The sequence below is a fragment of the Solea senegalensis genome, linkage group LG7, assembly GCF_019176455.1.
Source record: "Solea senegalensis isolate Sse05_10M linkage group LG7, IFAPA_SoseM_1, whole genome shotgun sequence".
NCBI lineage: Eukaryota > Metazoa > Chordata > Actinopteri > Pleuronectiformes > Soleidae > Solea > Solea senegalensis.
Genome location: NC_058027.1, coordinates 12,248,673 through 12,261,466, shown reverse-complemented (window position 1 = coordinate 12,261,466; position 12,794 = coordinate 12,248,673). Strand labels below are relative to the sequence as shown.

General features: G+C 38.8%; 1 protein-coding gene across 1 annotated transcript; it reads left to right on the top strand.

Annotated features, from left to right (window-relative positions):
* Positions 1-560: 560 nt before the first annotated feature.
* Positions 561-10,160, top strand: aph1b (APH1B gamma secretase subunit). Its single transcript, XM_044030910.1, has 6 exons — positions 561-855; positions 2,102-2,272; positions 2,603-2,676; positions 3,118-3,240; positions 3,489-3,616; positions 8,671-10,160. The coding sequence occupies exons 1-6, from the start codon at positions 743-745 to the stop codon at positions 8,836-8,838; spliced, it is 777 nt and encodes a 258-aa protein (XP_043886845.1). The 5' UTR covers positions 561-742; the 3' UTR covers positions 8,839-10,160.
* Positions 10,161-12,794: the final 2,634 nt, after the last annotated feature.

Sequence of the window (12,794 nt, the reverse complement as noted above, 5' to 3'; positions counted from 1 at the left end):
ACAAGTCTGGGCAGTTGACAGGGTAGAACTGGATATAACATGACAGGTAAAAGAAAAGAGAAGAAAAGAAAAATTATAAGCAACAAACAAAAAATACTAGTAGTAATAATACTAAAAGATTTACAAAAAGGTTATACCATGTGAAATAAACAAAATAGATAACAAAGACAAATACTTAAAAAAGTCATATGTATACAAAAAACTATTCAAACACAAATAAGCATTTAAAAGCCAGGGGTTATATGGGGGCACAAGAAAACAAAATATGTATTTAGAAAAACAAATCTACTGTCATGACAACCTTTTGTTTTTTAACTGAAGATATTATACACACAAATAAATAAATAAATACATTTATGAAGATTAATTTACGCTAAAAAAAACATAATAAATCATTAAAAAACACTCCTTTTTGTGTTTTGTGTTTAATGACGCCTTAGCAAATGACGTCACTATAGTCATTGTTTGGACTTTGCTTTGGAGCCAGCTTCACTTTCGTCACAACACCGGCAGATGGCGTATTCCGTTTTACAGACGTCAGTCTTCTCGGTAACCCACGAAAAAGAAAAAGGCGATCTCGTGGTCACGTGACAAGACGTTCACCAGTGGAGGAAGTCCAGCGACAACAGGAGGCCGTGATTAGTTTACATTTATCACAGTTTTCTGTAAATAAAACTTTTGAGGAGACAGATTAGACGCTTGTGTTTGCTGCAGGCCTTCGGCTTCTCCACCAAGTGCCAAAATGACGGCGTCGGTGTTTTTCGGTTGCACTTTCATCGCCTTCGGCCCGGCCATCGCACTGTTCCTGTTTACCATCGCCCGGGAGCCGCTGAGGGTCATTTTCCTCATCGCAGGGTGAGAGTCATATGTATGAAGACGGAGTGAGAGTAAACTTAACCTTATTACAACACAGTGTTATCGATACTGTTTTGCATGTTTAGCTCAGACAAAACACCAGTATGTATCAGAGCTAGCCTGCTAGCTAACAGACATCATCATTAGCTTGCTAACCGGACACCGTTGTGTCTACAATCAGTCAAACTGCGGTTAAACTATTAGATATTTAAACAAGCCAGTTTAAGGTAACAGGGCATTTATGCACTGACCTGCGATACAGATCAGATTGTATCACGCACTCATAGTTCCGTAAACAATTAGCAAAACGAAAATAATACATTGAAATGTTGGGGGGACCTGGGACCAATAATCGACAATAGCAAACCTAATATGGGTTTAGTATTGAGTTAATTTACAGATGTATCAAACTGACAAGTACTTATTAAGATGGGATTCTTTAATACTGCTTAAGTAGTATTGAATTATGCAGAATCGTGCAAACAGTTTTACTGGCACTACACCATTTAGGTCTCTGAGCATCCTTGTACACCACCTGTGGGTATGTTAGATATCTTGTGGTTTGTTCCTAAGTGCTTTGAACTAAAATGGATTCACAGTATCACAATGTTTACTAATCCTGCATGCAACAATGTTTGCTTGAGCATACAACGTACAACATTGCCTGTAGATACCATCATCGTCATAAGCATAAGTCATACGATGAGTAATACGATTGCCAAGATATTTTACATTGACGCAGATATCATTGTCATTGCCCGTCAGTTTGAAAACTGGGAAGTTCAGTGTCTGATCCTCCTTTTAAATGTGCAAACACCTTATTGATACTCTTTCAAGGGTCACTAACTCAAAACATTACAGGGAACACTTTGTGATGCTCTCAATAATGTTTTAATTTAAGCAGGTAGCAACATCGCCAAATAGCAGCCAGGCTTAGGAGAAGTGTATCAAGTTCAGTGGTTGATGCAACATTTAGACTAAGTCTAAGGTTATGGTAGCTTTTAAGTTCTTGATTACCTCCTGGTTATTTCTTGCATTTAATTAAGTTCAGTGTTTTCCTGTAAAGCAGCATGTCTGCATTCATGGTAATTTCTGAGGCCATAAAACATTAAAATATCAACACAGACGTGTTGATATTGACTTCTAAATAAATAAATCACTCCCATCAGATGCCTTTAATTAAAAAATGCCTGTCATTTAGATTTGCTGTCATGATTAATTGTATTTATTTGTTTTTTCTTGGTAGAGCATTTTTCTGGCTGGTGTCTCTGCTGCTGTCGTCGCTTGTGTGGTTCATCTCAGTTCAGATCAGTAACAAGGAGAGTGCCGTGCAGCAGAAAGGTCTGCTCATCTTTGGCGTGGTGCTGTCTGTTCTGCTGCAGGAAACCTTCCGCTTTGCTTATTACAAGCTACTGAAGTAAGTTATTGCCACTGTTCTTGGCTTTCTAATAATTTTAACTCTTCTGCTTTAACAAAAACCTTATTTTTTACTGTATACATCTGTACACCTCTCACTTGATCCTATTTCTTTTACGATCAGAATGACTATGATATCTTTCAGAGCACATACACACTGGAAAAGGTTTTCCAGGTTTTTTTTTCCATTTACTGCTCTTTGTTGTAGCTCATATCATCTTCCACTCGCTGACACACTTTCTTCTCTACTATTCATGCTCATGTTTACAGGACCATGGTAAAACAAGGAATTATGGCATTGATGTGTTTTTTTTTTTAAATCTTTCTGCAGGAAAGCAAATGAAGGACTCCTCACTCTCAGTCAAGAGGAAACCATGCCCATCTCTATACGGCAGCTGGCCTATGGTACAATTAACCTGCACTTTCCACAAACCGCTTCTCTGTTTTCTTAAATTGAAGACTGTTTCCATGCAGCTCTGCAAAATTAAATATTTATATGCAAGATTGAGATCCTTCCTCCAGTTTTTATTAAGTCCTAAAAAGGAAAAAACTGCATTTACAGAATGATAATGATGATGGTGGTGATGAGACCATTGAACAATGCTCAAAAACTCAAAGTCACATGGGATACCATGAAGCACTTCAGTTTCTGAACAGATGGGTGTTGCTTTATTATTTGAAGCTTCACAGGTTGATGCAGTGAGTTTGTTAGATAGTTTGAGAGGGTGCCAAGGGTAATCCTTCTTAAACCTTCCTGGCACTGTTGGCTGGCATGAATTTTTATAGTTGACAAAATCAAGTTCAGATCTCTGGTGTGAAATTTACTAGGTTTTCTGTTTATCTCAGTGTCCGGCCTTGGGTTTGGCTTCATGAGTGGAGCCTTCTCAGTGGTAAACATCTTGGCTGACTCTGTGGGACCAGGGACTGTCGGTATCCATGGAGACTCACAGCACTACTTTCTGTCCTCAGGTAACAGTTCCGTCATGTCTTACGAAACAGCTGTACAAGTTAAAATTAAAAATGTTTGTTTTGTTTGCATCTCGATTTACTGGATAACTGTCCACACATGAATGACGTGATATCAAAGGTCGATGTCCATTAATCTTCACTATTAAAATTGTGGCTGGTGGACAAAACAGTCCACCCGTTTTCGGGTGGTTTGTTAAAAGGCAGAATGAGAAAGTGGCTGCAGGTTTAATTTTGTTTCTTTATTCCAGCCTTCATGACCATGGCCATCATCTTACTTCACATGTTCTGGGGCGTTGTGTTCTTTGATGCCTGTGAGAAGTCGCGCTGGTGGGCTGTGGCTGCTGTTGTTATCAGTCACCTTGTGGTGTCTTGTCTGGTAAGTGTTGCTGATGGTAAGGTACGGGGGTTGAGAGTAGGTTGGGTCCAACTAATGCCAAGGTCAGACAACAAAAAAACAATGTTTTTGTTTGTTGTGGTTGCCAAACATCATCTGGAGCAAGGCACAACTCGGCAAATGTCACTGTATACTTGGGGAGCTCTGTATGGATGAGAATGACTTCAATACTTTCACATGGCGAGCAGACACTCTGTCATCGGGATAAAACACCTGTAGTTGGTATAACTCCAGGTAATCCTGGCCTGGCCTCAATACGAGCTAGAAAGTCATCAAATTAGCCGTTATCCATTATGAGCTGAGTCTGGCTGCTGGCAAGTACACGATGTCATCCGGAGAAACACTGATTTGTCAATGCGAGTCTTTGCCAAAGTTCAAACACACCACACCTTATGTCAGTTGATCATTCAGTGACAAACTACATTTTTCTGCTACTTCATAACTCCTGTTTGTCACATTTCAGCTGTAGTTGATAGATGCTTATAAGTTGAAGACATAAATACAATATTTTGCAAGATTTTAAAACATGACTCATTGATAAAGATAAACCCATGGAGCTAATCTTAATGGCTTCTGATGTGTAACAAAGTAGTGTTACACTTAACCAAATTGTGAGTTTTCCCCATTCAACCTTTGGTTTCCATCCATATACAAGATTTAGTTCACTATTATCCAACTAAAATGAAAGACCAAAAACTGAGTTTTTTTTCCCTGTTCTTTCTTTTCTCTCCCTATTATCATTTCACAACCCATAAAATGTACCTGGTTTTCTTGTATATGAGGGAAATGGAATGTGTCATAAAGGAGAATAATTTTACATTCTCCTGTTCTTACATCTCTTTTCCTTTTTGTGTGTGTTTACTTGACTGACTCCAGTTGAATTGTTCATCAGAATTCATTGATTTGATTGTGTGAGGAGCCTCTCATCTTGTGATGATTAACAGTTCAAGCTTGTCAGGCTGCATTTGCTGGACCTCTAGCACTATTAAGCTGTGCCAGTTAAGACACCAATGTGTTGTCAGAACATGACGATCATTAATGATTTATCATCATAGGTCCAGGACTGGACAGGACTGCGTCTGGGTGGGTTTGGATGTGGATCCACATTTTGGTGGTTGCATTTTATCTTGATGGACAGCGATGAACAGCTTGATCTAATAGGGAGACATACAGAAAGAGTATGCATTGTGTTGTGAAAATTTATCTCCTATGGTGACACAAGAAAGTGGGTCATAAAATCTTATGATTGTTGTTTGTTGGTCATCATCGGTCTCTTTGAACATACCTCTGTCAGCTGTTTATTTGGGTCTTTTTGTGATTCGCCACCGACTATGTTGTAGATGTTTTGAATTGCATTCTGAATGTTAACCATTTCCTTTGTTTTCCTTGCAATATCTTTCTGAATTTGGTCCAACGTTTCTGCCTGTATGAAGACAGGGAAAATCAAGTTTGACACTAGAAGACACTGGCCAAGACCTGAAGCCATATTTGATTTGGTCTGATTTAACACAATGTAAATTATGGGTACCCAGGTTTGAGCTTCAGTCTCCAACTCATCCATCTTTTCTAAGTCACTCTGGTGCATCTGCTTCGTTCTCTCGTCGGCCCACTGCAGGAGACTTTCTCTCAAGTCCAGTTGTCTCTCCAAACAATCGGCAAGCATCTCTGCATCACTGAACTATTCTCACACAAGGAGGCAGTAATGCAATATTACGGATGACAACTGCCATCAAACAATTAAAACACACACACACAGTACATCTGAATTCAACTGAAATAAAAAAGGAGCATTCGTCCGATCATAAATGACTGCACTCTTCAGAATTGAAAAGTTAGGCTGTGGGGGATGTAGTAAAGAGCTGCCTCGGAGCTATTTCGCACATTATGTTAACTGTAAATCATCAAATGGGGTACAGTCCCATTCAGTTCAACATACGTAAGCAATAATTTGCATTACTATTGTTAAATGTTGACAAGGTTACCAAAATAACCAATCTGTACGGTCCCAGTTTTTGGCACACTTCTGATGTGGGGGGATGGAGGATAGTGGTCTAGTTCCTACAAGATGGAGCTAGACACACTGATCCATTGATTGGTCATCAGAAAATTATCATATTATATATCATCCATATAATGGTAGGGAAAAACAGTTGTGTTTTTCTATGCAGCCTGAAGTTACCACTCAGAAAAGCTTGTCTTCTTTGGATAAACTATAGAGGGAAGAATACAAAACGCTGGATATCCTCCATTTTTTGTGGAATTTAATGATGAGCTACTTATGTGTTCTTTGTAATAATTTGGGACTAGCAAAAATGTGCTTACCTCAGTCACTTCCGCCATCTGCTCCATGACATGCGAGTACACGATGACCTTCTGCAGCTGATGGTTTAGCTTTTGTTTCCTCTCCAGCAGTTGTGCCTTCTCCTTCTTTAAGTACTTTGTCTGCTTTTTTCTTTGAACCGCCCCAGTCTTTGCTTCCTCAACAGCTTTTGTACAAGCAGTCTCTGCATCCTGGTGCTGTGCAGACATCAGACACGGACACAGAAAGCGTGTTTTATTGTTAGGCTGCTGTCAACTAATACGGCAGTTGTGTGAAATATTGTACTGTACTTTACCTTTTGAAACATTTCATAGCTAGTGTGCGACTTCAGTCTCTCATTCTGCCGCTCGTCTATGCACCTTTGCAGCTTATCCAAGTCCTACATAAAAACACAGAGCACACAACAACATGACTCAAAGTTCTGGCAAATACAGATGAGACAATGCCACATTTGTGTGTCTGTTACCGATATCACAAACTTAATATCTACCGTTATCTGTCCCATACGGTCATTTTAGATCATTTCAAAGACATTTCTCCATCTGTGTGACAAATATTCCCCCATAAAGAAATAATACATGACTCAGCTGAAATGCTTTATTTACATTTTTACAGTCTGTGCATAGTGAAGTTTGTTTCTTCAGTGATTTTGATTGTTACTGTCTTTGTACCAAAAAGATGGGGCAAATCTTTGGATTGATTGGATTTACATCATTGGACAAACAATCATTCCGCAACACTATTGGTGTGTTTCCACTAGCACAACTCGCTTCGGGGCGGCATGGTTATTTTGCTTTTCCATTAGCGAGATTACCTGGTTCTTTTTTTTAGTACCTGCTCAGGCGAGGTTTCCCAGCAACTTGAGGCGGGCCACTGATTGGTCAGAGTGCTGTCACAGAATCAAACCGACCAATGTCAAACTGTAGATCAGTTAAAAGTCATCAGTCTGATCTATTTAGAGACAGGACTGCTGAGAGCCTGCGATCACGAGCGGTAACTTGCATCACAAACCCTGCTGCTGTATTCAGTGACTCTGCCAGATGGAGTCTTGTGCTCCGGTCATGGAGGAAGTACTGAACAAATCTTTTTATTTAACTGATTCTAAGGATTCAGTACATCAAAGTCATATTGTACTATATTGTAATGGCAAACCAACCAAACGCTGTACTATATAGTGTAAAACCGCCATATTTATACGTGTGGTTCGATATTCTTGGTGACCTCTAAAGCTCCTAATGATTCTGTCATGAAGAAGCTTTATGCTAGCTCCGCACCTGTTTTCGCTCCTCTATCAACGCTTTCAGACTTTCTTCCTCCCGGCGTTTCTCCTGCAGCTCATTTATCGCGTTGACCGTGGCAAGTGCTTGTGCCAGACCAGTGTGGGTCACGTCACGAGGCTTCCTGAACAAGCATATAGTGAACAAAATGGTTTGTTTTTGGATTCATCGCTGCCGTTCACGTGATCAGGCGTAAAACTCACCGTGAAGTCCACGGCCGCTTCTTACCGGTGGACTTTGTAGGTTTCATGTCTCCTCGATGTGAACATTGAACGGCATATTTAGCTGAGATATAAGTTGTTTTATTTCAGTCGGTTATCCGTTACTTTGCCTCCTCTGCTGTGACGCCACACTCGGCAGAAACAGAGACGAGTTTTGCTTGGCACTTTTCCTTTCATGTCCCTCAGTCACCTGTTGAATTTATTCACGTCGCGGACAACGTCATATTCTGTCGCGCACTGTGATTAAACTAACCGTTCTCCAGGCGGGGAGAAACCGAGACTTTCCCTGAAAATCGCCGTTTCCAGTCCTTGCTGACCACACTCATCTTTTGCTCCTCGCCTCTAAAACATCCTCAGTGACCTCAACATTTTCAGCACATTAATCTATTTTCCAAATCATACAAATAAACAAGCTGATCATTTACGGTCGAATAATACTATGCAACTAACTTTCTCTACCTAGTTCATATGAACTCTCCTCTGTTTCTATAAAACCTTGGAAGTAACTTTAGTTTTATGTTTATATACTATGAAGTAAAGAATGAGCGATTACATGTTACCGTGTTTAATTTCCTCTGTGTATGAGGTTATGCTGTTCAGCTGTTAGTGAGTAGCATAACTCAAACTAAAGGACTGATTTTTTTTTCAATTAAATTTTAGATCCATCTGCTGATGGATGTTACAGATCAATCTGAGTCATAAATGTTATTTATTATTGCATTAAATGTTTATCATTTATTTAGTCAGGGAGGTCTCATTGAGATACAAGGTCTCCTCTTCGAGGGATTCAAGATAGCAGCATAGATGGTACAAATAGCTGCAGAAACGAGACAATTTCAGAACTCACAACAGGATATTAAGTCATTAAAAGGGTAAAAAAAAGAGAAAAACAATGTTCCTTTTTAGGTTATAAATACAGAATACATGTTGCCCTGCATTAGACCTTCAACCTGTCCAGGATGTATCCCGCCATTCGACCCAATGTCAGCTAGGCTTGGCTCCAGTGGCCCTGTGACCCTCACGTAGAGGATAAAGCAGTAGACAATGAATGAATGTTGTACATATGCTGTGTTGGTTTGGGGTTTAAAACTGAAACTACTAGCTGTACATGGATATATATATATATGTATATATATATATATATACACACACATATATACATATACATATATCGTGTATATTTTTGAGTTAATTTTCATTTCTTGTCTTCTCCCACAGACTTTCCAAAACCCTGAGTATGTTGCCAGCCTTATTCCCACCTACGTCATCTTGTTCGTGATGGGCATCTGGGCATTTTATTCTGCGGGCGGCTCGTTCAGAAACCTCAAACTCTGCCTCACCTGTAAAGACAAGGATTTTCTGCTCTCCAACCACCGGTCAAGATAACGCATCACACCAGGCACCATGCAGGACTCTATCCAAAGATCCCCCAGTTTCTCGCACCGTCACACAGACACACACACAGACACTATAACAAAGCATGACTACTTCTTCATGCACACACTGAGCAGTTTCACCTGCGAGTTTTGTCATCTCAAGTTGATTAAACATTTTGTTAGCCCCAAAATAAGTTTCATTTAAATTACATGTAAGGTTTTATTCAAAAGAACACAATATTTATATTTGGTCAACAGTATGCTCTGTTTGTTTCCCGATGCTGTAAAACAGAAACAAAACAGATGAGAAACCTTCAAAATATTAAGATATTTGAAGTGAGCTTGAGAATTTTATTCTTTCTTTACATCTGTCAGAAGTTTTCTTTCATATGTCAAGTCTTTGGGTGGATATGATCATCCATCCAAAAACTATGTAAATATACATTGATGCATTCCCTCTTTTGTAGATAGTGACATGTTTTAACTCTTTTCCAAGTTGTTTCAGCATCCTTAAGTCTGTTCCAGAAGCTGCCTGTGATTCTCACCTTTCTTCTAATTTCTTCTAAATTAATGCCGACTTCAAGATGATAAGAGGATACATGACTGACAGTTATCTTGAGATCAATACTACCTTTCTGTGATTGAATTGTGGTACATAATTATACTTCAAAACTGTCTTTTTTTTATTCCCTCTTGAAAGAACAAATATCACAGTTGGCAGTTATATACATAAAAATGTCATGCCAGGGTTTTGGTTTTGCCCTGTCATCTCTCATTGTCCCCGAGTGCCAACATTAGAGTGTTTGCTGTTTCCATCCAGAGTTAAGAAGCTCAAACTGACTGTATATCCTCAAAAAGTATTGAAAAACTTTGGAACAGAATCAATTTTTTCAAAAAGTTTGTATCACCCTAACACACCCGAGTTAAATAAAAACATCAAATGTTGTAGGTTAGTCTGTGGTTGTCCTACTACTTTAACTTTGTTCTGTGCCCAGTGTGCACACAAACACAGCATTCAAACATATACATGAGATCATAATCAGGCTGAGGTTTTCAACCCTGTTAATAATTGAAAATGTTCTATGTCTTTGTTGCCTTTTTTATGTGGTAGTCTTTTTGAATGAGTACAGAACTTGATGTGAGTTTTGTCCAATATTTTAGAAACTGCACACATTGGATGTTTTTTTTCTGTTTTTCCAACATGTTTTGTGTTTTTGCTTTTTCTTTGTTTTTTTGGAACGTCATGTGCAGTTTGCACAGATCAGTGTCCCGGATTTCACCATGGTGGAATAGATGTTGACCACAAGGTAAAGATAAAGAGAAAAACAAACACTTTTTGCATTTGGTGTGTCTTTTCCCACTTTTGGGCTGACACTTTACCCCCACATATTTTATTGGGAACATCAAGCAGTCAAATACAGATTATTTTGATTAAATAGATTGCAGAAAATAATAGCAACTCTATTCTCTAACTGACAGTGATGTCTATGCTGTATGATTTGCCATTGTCCTTCTCATCAATGTATGCCATCTAACTGTAAATGGAAGAATCATCTGTCATTGTTAATTTAGTTGCTTGCAATTGAGCTAAGAAAAAAATGAATAGAAGCTGTACTTCATGGATCCTTGCCAATATATACTCAAAGTTTGATGCCGATGCAACAAACAAGATAGAGTAATTGCATTTGGTATTTTCTAGTAACTTTGTTGTCATAAGATAATGAAAGGCCTCATTCCAACGCTGCATTAGTCAGGTCTGAATTTATTTTGAATTCATGGCATCAGCCATGAATCAGCTTTAGCAGTGACATGGTGAATGTGGTTAACATTGCACCAGCAAACATCCGAATGTTGAAGTTTACTGCTGGTGAAACAGTCACTGTTAAATCTCCAACAGTCTCTGTTGGAGAATTAAAATTTAAGATTATTCTCAGATCATCTTAAAAGTTTTAAATGGTTTGGCCCCTCCCCCACCATGTGATTTTGTAGACACCTGCCCAGTGAATTCCATCAGAGCTTGTTGAGACTGCACATGCAAAAGGTATAATCTGGTACAGTGCATCAAATGGTAACTTTTAGGTTTTAAATGTACACTGTTTCTTTTAAATAAATGAAATGAATAAATTAGATACATTTGAAAACACCTTTGCTGTGGGAAGTAGTTTGCCCCTATTGTGAGTACCTTTTGGAAAGAATGTTTTATGGCCAGTATAAAGAGGTGAACTGAGTATAGTGTGCAAAACCTGCATTAACCAGTTTTGTCCATTTGGGCACATTTTCAATTTTGATCTGCTCATCATTTTGTAAATGTTTCTAATAGATCAATAGAACAGTGAAACTAATTTACCATACTCTTGAAACATTAGAGTACTAAAATGTCTATTTACATAAAAAATATTACAGGTTATAACAGTGGACATTTTTGTCTTCTAATGACTTAAGAGGGTTGTAAATAAGTGAAGCCTGAGGGTTACTGTTCATATATCGTAACTTTCTTTTTACACAATCTAATTTCATGCAGAATCCACTTAAATCTACAGAACAGGCTGATGGAATGAGGGTGCAGGGCACAAAGTATACAGTACAGTACAGTGCATGTGTATGTAAATGTGTAATCTCATGTGATTTCATGTATGTGCAGACATGAAGTTAGAGGGATGTCAAAAATGTAGTTTATCTTCTCAACAGTTTCTCCCAAATCTCTTCCCTTCAGTCCCTTTCCTACCTGGTCAGTGTCCATTTATGAAAGCAGACACCTGGTCGGGCCCCTCAAAGCCGGCTGGGGTCTCTGAGGGCTTCAGTCAGTCAAAAGCCTTTTTACCCAGACAGAGCCACAGACAGGAAGTGGTTCCTCTGCCGAAGAATCAGACTTTCACATGCAAATAAAGGTCTGTGCAGCTGGGTGACAGTGGGGTCACTTCAGCAGGATAAAGGTTTTTCCCCTCGGGTTAGTGTTTCCTGACATTAATAGATGGGAATGTGTTTGGGATCAGGTGAGGTTGTCACGGTCTATTTGGTAGCGACATGAGAGGCCATGCCACACAAAGAAACTTGGGAATTTGTTGAAACCACATTCTGGAACATAATAATCAATATTTCAAATACTGAGTGAAAAGGCTAACTAGCATATTTTTATTTGGAACAACACATGTTCTGTTTAATGAGCCTGAGGCTAAATTAATTGTAATTGTCAACCAGGAGAGAAAACTTATCATGTTAATTAAATTTGTAAATTGCTTTTACACTTTTCGGATAATAGTTTGAATTATTCTTCTAATGCATCATGCAAACTACTCTATGTCTCTCTTTGTTTCCAATGAACAAGAAGACGATTCATCTGATAGAGGGAAAAGGTGAGTCTCAAAAAACTGTAAGTAAGTTTACTGTAAGTTTTTACTAAAAAAAATAGTAATGTAATGTAATTGCACACCAGTACAAGTAAGAGTTTCATTTGAAAAAAGTTCTCTCCATTCCCTGCACACACCGCTGTAATGTACTATTGCGTGTAAACCACATGAGGGCGCAGCTCTGGTGCTTTTATTCCAGGCACAGCAGTGAACTGACATTAGTGACATGATATAATCTAATCTATAGTCTAATTGAATTAATTTAATATTAATATGATGTGATGCGTTTGCAGGTAACACATACACACACACACACACACACACCGAGAGAGGGAGAGAGAGATATATGCAGCTATCCTTTTAAGGACTCTGCTTTGACTTCCATTCATTTGAAGAGCCAAAACGAAACGAAGCATTATCCCTTACCTTAGACGTAACCAGTTAATTTCTAACCTTAACTAACTTAACCAATTCCTCAGAAATTGGGTTCTGCCTCATTAGGACCACGTTTTGAGGTTTTGGTCTTCATGAGGACTACTGGTCCGTCACGGACCGTCCGTGTTCATGCAAGTAGTGAAAACGGAACACACACACATACACGATTTGTTACCTCGGCCCC